This window comes from Plutella xylostella, chromosome 7 (genome assembly GCF_932276165.1).
Source record: "Plutella xylostella chromosome 7, ilPluXylo3.1, whole genome shotgun sequence".
Lineage (NCBI taxonomy): Eukaryota > Metazoa > Arthropoda > Insecta > Lepidoptera > Plutellidae > Plutella > Plutella xylostella.
Genome location: NC_063987.1, coordinates 441,902 through 456,508, shown reverse-complemented (window position 1 = coordinate 456,508; position 14,607 = coordinate 441,902). Strand labels below are relative to the sequence as shown.

General features: G+C 39.0%; 3 protein-coding genes across 3 annotated transcripts; 2 read left to right on the top strand and 1 right to left on the bottom strand.

Annotated features, from left to right (window-relative positions):
- Positions 1-33: 33 nt before the first annotated feature.
- Positions 34-1,124, top strand: LOC105391460. Its single transcript, XM_011562933.3, has 3 exons — positions 34-193; positions 431-786; positions 977-1,124. Exons 1-3 carry the CDS (start codon positions 163-165, stop codon positions 1,010-1,012), a joined length of 423 nt encoding a protein of 140 aa, XP_011561235.3. The 5' UTR covers positions 34-162; the 3' UTR covers positions 1,013-1,124.
- Positions 1,125-1,765: 641 nt separating this feature from the next.
- Positions 1,766-5,068, top strand: LOC105394009 (protein jagunal). Its single transcript, XM_048622051.1, has 5 exons — positions 1,766-2,009; positions 2,711-2,852; positions 3,807-3,927; positions 4,301-4,392; positions 4,927-5,068. The coding sequence occupies exons 1-5, from the start codon at positions 1,924-1,926 to the stop codon at positions 5,044-5,046; spliced, it is 561 nt and encodes a 186-aa protein (XP_048478008.1). The 5' UTR covers positions 1,766-1,923; the 3' UTR covers positions 5,047-5,068.
- Positions 5,069-6,699: 1,631 nt separating this feature from the next.
- On the bottom strand, positions 6,700-11,954 carry LOC119690858 (hematopoietically-expressed homeobox protein HHEX-like). Its single transcript, XM_038106972.2, has 3 exons — positions 11,650-11,954; positions 7,719-7,894; positions 6,700-7,172 (listed from the first exon to the last, which is right to left on the bottom strand). The coding sequence occupies exons 1-3, from the start codon at positions 11,909-11,911 to the stop codon at positions 7,014-7,016; spliced, it is 597 nt and encodes a 198-aa protein (XP_037962900.2). The 5' UTR covers positions 11,912-11,954; the 3' UTR covers positions 6,700-7,013.
- Between the last annotated feature and the right edge of the window lie 2,653 nt (positions 11,955-14,607).

Sequence of the window (14,607 nt, the reverse complement as noted above, 5' to 3'; positions counted from 1 at the left end):
TTTTAGTTTAAATCTTTTTCATCTCTTCTGTGGACCACAAATTATTATTCGTTGGAAATTTGTCTATATTCTATCAAAAGTCATTGAAAAAGTAATTTTGAGTCGCATTTCATCTAATTTATGTAAAAATAGTATAATATTATTGTTATAGAGACCAAAATAATGAATAACCTTTACATTACCATTATTTTAGGTAAGCCAAGTATATAATGTAAAGAAATACAGTGGTTACCTACTTAGCTATTTATTTTATTCTGCCTTATTTCCACTGATCCGTACGTACCATATATTAGTATTATGTAGGTAGATACCTACCTAGCTAATGGCTTGGCTAGCCCTTCACGAATTCTGCTTTCAGCTTTATATTTATGTCCCTGTAGATTAGTAGTTGGTAGGATCAATATCTAAACAGAAAGCACTTTATTTTCAGTCTTATTGTCAGCTACTAGTCAAGGAGCAGTCCTCAACGGAACAAGAAAAACAAAAACCAACCATGTCCAGCAGACGGGTTCAGGGAAACTTCTCTGCAAATGTCCAATATTCGAGAGCAACAACTCCTGCGAATCAGCTGAAGAAATCATCAGGCTTGCCAGTGTAGCTCATCAGTTGGCTCAAAGATCTAAGTGTGCTGCGCAAGAGTCGATGAGATTCCGTCGGGACTCTGCCGATAGGGCACAGAAGATTAATAAAGAGCTGTTTATACTCTGTGAGGAGATGAAGAAGATGGCTTATGACGTCGGAAAGTTGGCGAAGTGCTATATGAAACAACAAGACAACGATTGTACGGTGAGTACTCTTGACGTTGATGGCAGAACGGTTAGATAAATAATACTTACCCAAGTAGGTACCTACCTACCTAACTTATGCAGTTAGGCCTTAGGCACTTAGTTGAATTCTCGTTCTGTGTACCTACCTATTTCAAGTTCCACATCTCGCCATCCTCTTTCAGTAACTCCCTCCTTTATCATTGTTTCAGGCCGGAATGCCTATGCCATGCCAATCAATTAACTAAAGAAGATAGATGCTATTTATGGATATCATACTTATAATTTATACTTAATTTTAAATGTAAACACGGATTTCTTTGAATAAAATAATTTTATTGATAATAGATAGGTACTAAATGGTCGTTGTAACTCGTTGTCATTATAAACTTATTTCAGATTTAGCTATTTACGTTCATAGAAAAAAGTGGAATCCGCCGCCGCCGCCGCGCCGTCCAGATTAGATAGGCATTTTATTTATGTACCTACATATAGGTACTTATAGATGTTCAGATATTTTCTATCTTGGTAACTAGGTATTAGTTAGCAAGCTAGCTCGTAACTATTGTTTTGTTGTTAGGTCTTGCAAAGTAGAAGAATAGTTAAAGTATTAATCAACAACGACGACACATTCGGTAGGTAAGGATAGTGAAATGAAACCTTTGGTCGCTAACTAAGTACGTAAAACCCAGTCTGCTGTATACATAGCGGTGGTAAGAATAGGTAAGTAGAAGTAGGTACCTTACATTGCTTGCAGGTAGGTCTTCCTTGACGTCACACACCCACAAACCACAACAAACGCAATGTTATGGGTGTGTGAAAGAATCTCTTCGATAGAGGAGCAATAATGTTCCTAGGAAGGGATCTAAGATCTAAGTGAAGGAAGGAAGTGTAGTTTTAGAAACTTCAATATGTTTATTCTGAGATTAATATTTGTCTTTGGTCACGGATAGACAGATTATTTTTGACGAGAACGTCAAGACGTGGTGTTTTTGACGTATTGACGTTGACGTTTCACGGAAATGTCAAGTCCAGCGAGCGAGCCAGGGGAAAGGATTAAAATTGTTCAATGTGGATGAAAATTGAGTGAGTGGAGGCTCCAAGACCCTGGCGGGTGATGCTCCCAAGTGTTTGCAACATACAGTGAAGAGTTGACAAGATGGCGTCGCGCGGCGCGATGGTGGCGGGCTCGAGTGGGGCTGACTACGAGCATCGGGAGCAGGTGGCTGCTCAGTACCACATCAGGTGAGGGACTGCAGACCTGGACATCACTAATTATAGCCCCCGGAAGCTGCCGGCGACTGCCCCTGGTCGGGCCGCCCCGGCACACTCTTTTGAGCCCTGGGCGCCTGGTAGCTGACTAGTGTCGACCTTGTGAAATAAAAGCTTTAGAAGTTCGCACTATGTAGTTGATATGTCCAATCAAATGTAGTCCAACCTTTATCGAGGATACTGGGATGAATTTTCATTCATGAAATAAATTTATGGCATTTAAAAAATATATGTATAGCTTTGTTCTCACAATAGGTCTGGTATAATTTTCCAATTGATGCTACTCATAACATGGTAGGCACACATGGAGATCTTAAAACTTGTTGATGTTGTGTCACTATCTCTGTCTTGGCCTGCATCTATGTCTGAAGCCTTCATGTTGCACCCAGTCAGGCTAAACTGGAACTGGGCAAGTCAAATTTGTTGTATGCAGACAAATGAGTAAATATTAAGTAAAAATGAACAAAAACAAATCTAGTAACTGGACTAAATTCATATTTAGTCCACCCACAAAACCTCGTCCATTATCACAATGTGCTGTACTGTTCTTTACAGTTATAGCACATTTCACAGACACAGGATTAGATCAGCTCTCAGCTCACTGATTTACTGTGTAGAAACAGACTGCCAATAAAACCAGTAAAATTTAGTAATGAATGTATTTTGCTTCCTAGTGCAGTGAACAAGTCGCGTCTGCGCAGTGCGATGTTCTTCCACTGTGCGCTTACCGTGCTGCTGCTGATGAAGGTCGGAGTGGACCTCCTCGACCGACTCGACATCTTCATACTGGAGATTGAGGAGCTGCAGATACCCAAGGTATTACTTTTCACATGCTACTGTTTGCTTTAGTTTTCAAAATATTAAATATTCCTACTATATTCCATTTCACGGTGATAGTCATCTGATACAAACAAAAACTACCCTTATTCGAATGTAATAAGGGTTTGTCAGATGTCTTTCCCCGTGAAAAAAGGTATAGAATGTTAGTGGAATAAGTTCACCAAATACCTAGCTCTAAATTGCAATTCAAAGTTTTGTAAACACAAAAGACTAATCATTTGTTTTCTGAAAAGTTAATTAGGTTATTAGAGCAATGGATCAAATTGAAATTCAAATTCAAAATGTTTATTTCGTTAACAATAATGGTTTACACAATCTATAATCAAGTGCTGAGACTAACCTAGTAGGCTATGTAATAACCTGTGCCAGGAGGCCCCGCTCTTCCATATCTCTAGTAATCTAGTGTTTAATAATAATACAGTGAGTAAAAATAACTTTAAGATTATAACTTAGTAAGAAATATAAAGTATAATCAGTGAATGCACTTGAGTACTTCATACTACTCCTGCAAGTCCTGCATAGATGGCTGACCTCAATGAGATTGGCCATGATAAAAAAAATTCCAGGAGGACATTCCACAGTAGATAAATAGATAATCCAGTGCTTCCCCATATTTCTAAATCAATAAATATAATCTTTCGAGATACAGAACTCTAAAACACTTTTTATTCACTATGTGTTTTTACACCGAGTGGGTGCCGTGCGACGGGCGAAGGCGTCCACGTAGACCTAGGCTGACATGGCGGGACGAACTGGACAGATTTTTGTCGGATTGGTGTCAGAAGGTCGATGACAGAGACATGTGGAATAAGCATAGGGAGGCCTTTGCCCAGCAGTGGGACAATAACGGCTGCGTAAAAAAAAAAAGTTTTTATACACCCTTTACTCCTTGTATCTCCCTCTCTACTCACCCTGTGTCTTCGCCCTCAGCCGCGCTGGTGGGAGTGGTGGTGGCTGTCGTCGGTGCTGGCGGCGCCGCTGGGGCTGTCCGCCGTCAAGCGCAACTCCATCCTGCGCATGCGACGGTACTGTCTCGCGCTGCTGATGCTCGGTTAGTTTTCATTATTTTTGTTAAAAGATATGTAGAATAATCTATGACTAGGTAATCTAGGTATACTCATTTTGATCTATTCCTATGGGTTTGATTGATTCCCTTACGAATCCAGACCAGAATCAAGAATCTGTATCAAACTTAATAAATACAGGATGCTATTTTATTTTAACATTATCATTCCTGTTGATAGATAAACTACTGTTATATCTATACGGAATAGTATTTTTTTCGTGATGTCTGAATTGCTTACTGTAGAAATTCTACCCTGTATTGATATTGATTTTCCCGCGAGCTTCAGTTCGCTATAAAAGGTTACATAATAGCAATTCTAATAACTCAGTGATGGTACCTAATCAGAGACTCCCCGCAGGCGTGGTGCCGGCGCTGGGCGCGCTGGCGGCGGCGGCGCCCGAGCTGTACGAGTATGCTACGGCTGACGAGCCCGACGTGCAGATGTGGCAGGTCAGTACTTTAACGACCCATCACGTCCCCACTGCTGGGGATGGGGCTGCACGGGTCTCCTTCCAATGAAGGAAGGGTTTTAGGCCTAGTAGACCACGCTGGCCTAGTGCCGGTTGGTGGACCCCAACACCAGCAGCGTATGATAAAGATAAAGGATGTTTATTGGCTTCAAAATTGGTAGTTACAATTAACCATAGAAGTCAGCTATATTCCGTAACAAAATTCGAGGTTCGAACCGCCACCTTACACTTCTTGGCTAAAGTAGTTATCAAAAAAATAAGGTCAGGTGACTTAGGAGTGAGACAGAGGTGCAGGTTCGCGGGCAGGTCCTATTGTCCCTCCGCAAACGACGAATTAAGCTGAGCGAGTAAAACGAAGATTTGGCAACCTATTGTGAAATTGTTTGCTCAAATCACAACTCACATTGGACAGTTGTGGAATACGCCGTCTTATTTTCTGTGTCTTCATAATTTTTCTTATACCTCCTACTCTACACAACATACCTAACTCAACCTATAACTCTCTATTCCCCAGGGTCTCCCAATATGCGGTATCTGGCTGGTGTGGGTCTCGCTAGCAGCTCAGGTGCTTGGCTTCCAACTGCTCTTCGCGAGACGCCTGCTGGCGGCGTGGCGCCGGCGCAGGGCGCAGTAGCGGAATGTGGGGGCGGAGGGGTAGGATGACACGGGGTGAGGTGAGAATGGGGTGATTGCATTACGGACGTGATCTCAACGCACTCTATGAACGCCATCTATCGGCCAAGCTATGTCGCAAGTCACGCCATCTATTGCTCACTATAAGAACATAACTGAATATTGTTATTTTCGGGACAAGTTTAGAAATCATTTTGAATGTCCAATCCTGTGTCTTGGAAAAAAATATTCGAAGTAACTCTTTTGTATTGGATTGTTGATTCGATAATGCATTTTGCAATAATTATACCTTTATCAAAACAGTTATTCTGTATTCCTAGGTATGTATTGTACTTTTAAGAAATGTTTCACTCAGTCAAAGCCTAATGTTATTATGTACAGTAAACGTCTGAAGCGATTGTATTGATATTACACTTTTAATTAAGGTATAAGTATACAGTTTTAAGAGTCAATGTAGTGTTTTGTCAGTCATTACAAAAATATCGCAATCTTTAATTAGTACGTCCAAATTATTTAAAACCAATTTCTTATTAGATGTAATAGGTAATTAATTAAATATATTTATTAGCTTGCAATAATTCAAACAAATAAATTAGATAGTAATTAAAGTGCAAATATTCTTAGATGATTTTAAACATGTGATCTGAAGCACAAATGACATTTTATCTGAAATTATTGTCCTTTTTATTGAAATTACAAGTTCTTATGACAACGATGTATGTCATTACTGTATCTCATAGTAAAACTGTGCGCCTAAATCAACTGCCTTTTGCATGTACTTAATGAATAATCACTGTTGCCATAAAAATAACAATACTACAAATATTGGTGTTTACAGCGCCATCTATTTTATTTATTTTGCCGCTAGCAACGCCATCTAGTGAAAACAGATTGATAAAAATGGTTTCTCTGTTTGTATTTGTGGTAATGCTTTTTCTATGGAGTGAACAGACAGATGTAACAATTGTTTCTAACATAATGATTTGTCTGATAGTTACCTCGACTACATATTTTTTGTATAACAATGGCCGGTGCCGTGTCTATTAGATGACAAGCTCTCTGGCACCGCTGTACTAACTTCCGTCGTTTGTCGATATATTTTATAAGATGTAAATAAAATGTTATCAAAAGGGTTTTTCCAATTTTAAAGTGTTGAGAGTTTAAAATGGTTTTTTATGTTTTTCCCAGTTGTTTTTTTTTAAATAAATTATTTTTAAAACATAATTGTATGATGTTTTAATTATCTTTTATCTAGAGGTTGTTTAGTGCCTACTGAACAGCTGCCATAGCTATCAGAGTGCCATTAAAATAGTAAATAGGGGATTATCACGAAAAGCTTATAATATTGTTATCACTATAATGGGCATCGGTAGTTGCCACTCTACACGTACATAGATAAACCTATCAATTGATACAGATGGTTTAGTACTTTATCAAGCAACTTATACCTAATTGCCCCTGTCAAACCCTGTAATACGGTTTAATAAAGAGACGAGAGTACACAGTTACGTGGTAAGTATGTACCTATACATTCTCTACACGTATGTAATTATTAATGCTCAATGTACGCTATCTTAATATTATAATTATACAAGATAGCGGACAATACTCTGGGCTATTATTGGTTAATTAGTTATTTTATTGCACATGTATTTAATCATCTGTTTATTTATATACAAACTTACAAATAGATCTAAAATAATCTAAATAATTACATCGAACTTAATGAAATATCTAACAAACACTTAAGCTATCACTCTGTGTCTCTTGTCTACATCTAGCACTTTAGGCTATCATGTCCATCGCTCATTCGAGCCGTTTACGCTTTTTACACTAATAACGGCAGTAAAAGCGCTTGTAAAGCTTACAGTTTATCAAATTTCACAGGTTTATCCGAAGTTATTGACATAGTACACACTATGTACAAAAGGCACGAATCTACCAATCACCTCACACAACAACCCTTCATCAGCTATGTCCATAGCCAGGTGTTCCACTGTGTGAGGTCTGCTGGTCACCACCGTCCCCGCGCGGCGGCGGGGGCTGCGGGGGCGGGGGTGAGGGTGCGGGGGGCGCGGGGGCCACGCGGCGGCACTTGGCGCGCCGGTTCTGGAACCATGTCTTTACCTGGTGAGGAGGAAATACAGTTTGTTAAGCTTCTAAGACTAATACTAAAGGACGTTGAATAAAATGGTGAATCTGAATCATCAGCTTATTTGTATGTAGTTATTTGGATTTCTACAAGTTAACCATTCAAAGGCAAGTGCTTATGACAATCCCAGTAGTTAGTTATTTAGTGTGCCCACTTACGTCCACAGCTCAACAAATTACACAGGCCTTCCCCAAGCAGCGCTAAACACTTTTCCTCATCCATGCACTCACCACTTTTTGTTTAAAGTTGTATTAAGATGCCAAAGAACACTGAATGTTGTGGCGCTCTACCTACAGCATCTAAGTAGTCTACATTCATTTATATCACTGTCGCCATGTGGAAAGGATTAACCAGTCATATTAATTTATCAGTCGTTGACTAACCATGGTGCGTCGGAGGTAGGTACCTACATAAATAGGTGGTCCTTTCGTCCACCCGATTGGCTGCTGAAAATGACTGAAAGATAGACTAAGTACCTACTTAAATATATAACTCGACTATGGCTATAAGTTAACGCTTACCTGTCGATCAGTGAGCCTCAGCTCACTAGCCAGCCGGCGTCGCTGGTCCGCGCTGAGGTACCTGGTGGCCAGGAAGCGCCGCTCCAGCGCCGCCGCCTGCGCCGCCGTGAAGCGCACCTGCCCTCCCGCACGACGCGGCAGTGAGGCGCGGGAGTCGGGGCCGGGCCACCATAGACCTGGAGGAAGAAGGTTAGGTTTATCTAATCTATTGTGTAGATGCCTCTAGGATTGAACAGCATGAATATTACTAGCTACTAGAATATCTTACCGCACGACGTGGCAACGTCGTGCTGGAGTCTGGCCCGGCCTTCGCGTTAAGCCGCGTACACACCGGGCCAACGAACGCCAACGAACGTTTTTCGTTGGCCTTCGTTTCTGCAATCTGCCCTGTTTTATGTATGTTAATATCCATCGTTGGGATAACCGTTGGCGTTCGTTGGGCGTTCGTTGGCCCGGTGTGTACGCAGCTTTAGAGAACGGTTAGGTAGATGACATCTACACATAGTGTAAACTCATGGATCCGCAGTGGGCCCGAGTGGTTAAAGTGAAATATTATATGTATGTAAGTCACGAGATAGTTATTTCGTTAGGATAATTTGGAGTGAGTGAAAATACGGGACGCCTTTACAGTGAGTCAGTCAGTCAGAAAGTTCACTAAATCCTTGAATAAACATTTTCTTTTATTAGCTTTCAGAAAGCTTATTTTACAAATTTCGATTTGAATTGATAAAACTTTTTTAAGTATCTACCTAACCTAAGTATATATAGTTACTAATCGAATTCGCGGAAAACTATCACAAAATAAGCTATAGGCATTTTTAGGTAGTAATAGTAAATAGTATGCGGTGTTCTAACCACTAGCCCATCGATTCTGGTTTATCTACTTATCATTATTGTATTTTATTGGTATCAGTTCCATGTCCCAATTGCTCATTATCGTCAAATTGATTGCCACAAACATATTATTTACAGTCGTCGATTTTCAGGTATTAGCCTCTTATCTTTGTAATTAGGTTGTTATTGGTGTAATACCAGCGCGGCACATATGGTACCTACCTAGCTAATGTTTAATTAACTGTCTATGAGATATGGTTACTTAACGGGTAGGCAACGGTGCATTGCCGAATCTACTTGCAGACTAAGTAGGTGTAATTGTTTATTATTGGGTCTATAAAGTGAGAGCGGCCCTTATACAGAGTGAAATTTTATCAGTGAGGAAAATTTTATGAGGCAGCAGTTTTTTTTAGATTAACGACTTCATGATGAAAGCTCACGTATCCCCTTTGGTCATGAGCTTTTAGTAGTCCAACCAAAACTAGGGAACCTAACAAATGCGTTTTCCGTAAATAACAATTATGTAGTGCGAAACAAGCAGCCAGCTGGGCTTGGCCTGAAAAAAAAACCCATGATGATAATTCCGGGTTAAAAGTAGCTTATATAAAGGTCACGGCACATATAAGCTTAACGTAAAGGTACCTATTTAATATTTTTTAAACAATCGCCTTACTAAACTAGTCGGTACTTTCTAACGTAAATAATGTAACGAAAGCATTAAACACCTGTAATATATATGTATATTTTAATATTAAGGTGATGTTGTGATAAAAGAATCATATCTTATATCTTAATAGCTATTATTGAATCCGATTAATTGCATATGCTTGTATTTTTTATGTGTTAGATTGTTATCTATAAAGTACGATAATATAGCTAATTATAACTTCAATCATAGCAAAGTCCATAATATAACTAAATATTTGGCCACGTAAAAGCTTCAAAACTCAAGGTGTGAACCTTTTCAGAATCTTAATTAACTAGAAAGAAACTTCAGTAAGTACACAATGGTACTGTAACTATAATAGAATATGAAATAAAGAATGCCACTCAAAAATTACTAACAGATGTTTACATCTCTCTGGCACAATCAGTTACAATGTATTGTATCTCAATATGGGGAGGTACATTTAAGACAAAATTTATTGAATTGGAGCGAGCCCAACGATCATTAATCAAGGTCATGTTTTTCAAACCCTACAGGTACTCAACTGAATTGTTATATTCCAACTCACATCTACTTACAGTCAGGAAGCTCTATGTTATCAACATCATTTTAAGATTTCACAAAACGCTTCACTTTAATCCTGAGTATCTAAATAAAAGAAGAAAAGATCTTATTATACCTGCAGTATCCAAAAATACTGTTTTTGCTAGTCGCCAATATGAGACGCAATCTGCTCATATTTATAAACAGTTACAAAAAATATTAAATATATATCCTGTGTCCTTACGGGAATGTAAAAAAATTATGACGTCACACTTAGATAAACTTAATTATGATGAAACAGAAGATTTGCTGCAATACAAATGCTAAAAAAAAAAAAAAAAAAACAATAATAAAAATAATATATAGGTACTTCCAGGTTTGATGGCTTAATATCTACCGATCCCAAGAATTTATTCGTAGGGTCAAACAGGGAAATGTACTAACTACACACCCTGTTTGATGGTTTGATATTTACCGATCCCAAGATTATTATTTCTTCTTATTTCGTAGGGTCAAACCTGACAAACTACTACGTATACATACACCCTGTTTGATGTTTGATGACATGCCTATCCTATATTTGATGATCCTAAGACTAATACTTACTACATACCTACCTATAAACGTAGGTTCAAAAAAAAAAAAAACCGCGTTATACCTATACTTATACTAATCTTGCCCATATTATAGGTGATATACCTACTTTATATAATGTATTACCTACCTACTTATATGCACTTTTGTCTAAAATGCAACAATCTAATATAAGTACACACACACACACACACACACACACACTCACACACACACACACACACCCACACACACACACACACACACACACACACACACACTCATGTGTCAGATTCACATAACTTGTTATATTGTTATCTTTGTTATCTTTAACTATCCTTAACTTAAAATCTTACACAGTTAAGCTTATGTTGCTTTCAATATTTTTAACCGTATGTTATTAAAAGAGCGGGGCCGTCTGTCACAGGTATTGTTTACTTACTAGGCGGTCCCAACCTTGTATGTAATCTAGGCTAAGCTTTAAACGAAATAAAAGTTATTTATTATTATTATAGAGAGATAAAGTCACAACTTACTGCCAGTTTCAATAACTCTATCTACCGATGACTGGTAGTTACTTTCATACTGTTTTAAGTAAAAATTACAACATGACAGAAGAATATCAAAATCTGATCCGTACCTAAGGGTGCTTTTCCACCAGAGATGTGCTATGCTACGATGCTATGGATGCGTTTGATATCCACCAATCATATTTATTGGTGCACATAGCTTAGCACTGGTGGAAACGGATTCAACTAAGATATGTTTTTTGTATGGAATGATGCATGCTATGGATGTGTGCTATGGATGCGTGCTATGGATATGTGCTATGGACCATCGCGAGTGGTGTAGCTATGTATGTGCAGAGCAGACCTACAGTATGCCCGCGTTTCTCACTGAAAGTAGACATGCCTCATGACATCTTTCTCGCACAGCTACTTTGCGGCGGCGCATCTTCGTAGCGCATCTTCCTCGCACAGCTACCTAGCGTAGTATTGGTGGAAACGGTCACATATTTTCGTAGCGTAGATATCACATCTTCGCAGCATAGCTGCATAGCACATCTCTGGTGGAAAAGCACCCTAAGAAGGTAAATGTCATCTGACAATTCAGACAACCATTCTGCTACTGACCTATGGCATTTTCTGGTGATCACAGGACCCTTCGTTTCCTTGTCTCTCTTCCCTACTAACGCCTCCCGAAATATCCTCCTCCTCCAATCAGATCTAAGGAGATTCCCCGAGTGACGTATCAAATGTATCTTTAGTTCAACTGATGACTAATCTGTCTGATACAAGTTAAGATGAAGTGTACCTGGCTCGAAGCTATACGCCTGTCTGTAGGCCGCCGCGTATGGGGACATCATCGGCGGCCAGCAGAGCCGGGGGTCGGTCCACGCCGCACCCCCCGCGACCCCCGCGACCCCCGCGTCCCCGGCCCTCACCGCCCGTGGCACCACCGGGTAGGCCGGCCGCTGTTCCTGCGGGGGCTGCTCGCGGGGCGCGGAAGGGGCAGGGGGGGCGGGCCTCAGCAGGTCCTCAATCAGGAAGCTCTTCCGTCCGCGACGGGCGCACATGATGACGGCTCGGTGGACACTCGCGCGGCGCCCAAATGTTATCAGCGAAAAAATAGCGCGGTTAATTGATAGGCGGAGGATATATAGACGCGTCTAATCTGTCGATTAGTGCGTCATGGGCCACGCCTGGATTACTTAGGCATTGGTTTAATGGTTGTACAGGTTTATTACTGAGGTTAAGTTGTACCAAACTTCGTTAGTCAACAGTAGTCCACTGCTGGTTATAGGGTTCTCGCAAGTATGGATGTACGAGTAATAATGGATACAACGCCAAATTATGGTGTAGGAACTAGATGGGTTACATACATAGATAGTACATACCTTACAATGATTGATTAAGTAAGCACATGTATTTTTTTAAAGAATACCTTACCACGTACTACCAAATACAATACTTACTTTGTTTTCAACGAACATCCTATGAACAACTGTAAATAAATAAGTTTTACTTACTTATGTGCTTCTGTGTTAGAACCTAAGTACATACCTAATTATTATATAATGTGTAATTGGCTCTTAGTGTGAAATTATTTGAATCATAAATGAAAAACCTACATGTAACATCCTGTACATACTACATTATGTGTCAGTATTACTTACTAACAAGTATCATAATATTAATGATAAATACATATTAATCCACTAACCAAATACTAATCTCCTAAAATCGATAACGACACTGAGTAATAAATAAAATACAATTCATATATCATCCTTATCACATCACTATGTAGTATTAAGTGATGTGATGATAATGTAATATCAATACAACGGCTAAATTTGTTTCAACTGACAAAAAACCCAATCAAGTGCGAGTTGGACTCGCTTACGAAGGGTTCCGTACCATTATGCATAAATACACTCACGGGCAATGAAAAGGTTCTACTGAGAAAAAACACACATTTACCTCTAAACGGAAAAAGCTAGCTTTATGACGCCTACTGCAACATTGAAGTACATTTGACAGAGCATCAGGATATTATCTACTAAAAACGATAATATTTTGTTATTTTTTTATTATTTATTTAATATTATTTAATAAAAAAAATAACAAAATTGGGGTCGTTTGGTGTCGGCATTTTGTGAGTGGAACTATTTCATTGCCCGTGAGTGTAGTAAGTATCTATATCTACTGCAATATTTTTTTCCACCAAACATAACTTAACGCAACTTCATAAATGAGTGGATGAATATCAAACTGCCATATGTCACGTCCACGCAAAATTTGGGAAATGGAGGTTTTTGTTTTCTCTATTATTTAATGGTTATAGAACTTGCCCCGTGATTTAATCAGTTGATTTGTGACCTTAAGAATGTATTTTAATTAACAAATCCATTATAACACTCATAGAAAGGCGTAAAAGTTAATAAACAGTTTGGACTTATAGCAGTTTGATATGCCCATACAAGACTTATGCTGTTTTGATATGAGTCATAAGGACATATAGTTGTTTGAAAAATACTTATATCATGGGCCGGACTCAGTAAGACTAATATAGTCTATATTCTATTAAATACAATGAAGTTAATCAACCAAAATTTATCGGTAGAAAAGTACCTACTAACCGTATTATATTCTACCCGATACGGCCCTGTGTTTACTACGAAAATGCTTTGTGATTGACACGTGGGTTGGAAAAAAAGGGGTTTTAAACTTACTTCGCCATAGTTTTCTGTCGTTTTTTTGCTACACTCTTCAATCTATTCCTTTTCCGAGCTTTATCAGGGTCCACAATCACAATTTCCTCCACATTTTCATTCATATTCGTTATAAAACACTGGGAGCACACACCACAGCCTCGAAATTCTCACCAAGACTGACGCCATGTTGAAAAAATTACGCTCTGTGATTGGCTGGAATGGACTTGTGAAAATTTGTAATGCGAAACGGTTAGACTTAAAAGGATTTGAAAAAAACTTACTTTTTTAACGGCTTTTTTCTCATGGATGCCTTGCACTTATTGGAACTTGAAGGGCATAGGCAAACTGACATTTTAACGGAGAACACGACCAAATCAAAAAGTCAATTTTTCGGGTAGGTGGACATATGGCAGTTTGATATTCATCCACTCAAATGGAATAACTTCGTTTTTCGTGCAAAGGCTACAAAAACAAAGTTGAATTTATGAATGAATATATAATTTATGGTGATATTTTGGATTTTATGTATGCAGTAAGTACCTACAGATCTTCTTAGATGAAATACCTTGTACTGAAATCCCGTATATTAGGTCAGTACTCACATTGTTTTTGTTGGGTCATAGTGGTGCCGTAGCAAGGATATTAACTCAAATTGAGAACCCAGGACTTATACAAAAGGTTATAAGTAACGACTACTTAAACTTACCTACCCACTGAATCATCCAGCCGTCAATAATCGTTTTCGGGAGCAATAAAAACAGTTTTTATAATAACAATAATCATCCACTAAAGTGATCGTCCAAACGCGATAACCAGCGGGGTCACTCTATATGATGAAAAACTAAGTTTCAGAGCACTGCTGCACGAGCCACGACTCTATCTCGTTGTATTAAAAGTGCGGATTGGACGACAGCTCTCGTTCGTTCGTTTTTCGTCAGTATAAATTGACCCTCCAGGACTATGGACGAGGGTGACCACGAGTTTATGAGGAGCCAGGAATGTGGCACTAAGTGACTCATTAACTGTTATTGATGCCACGGAGCACTGAGTCTTTA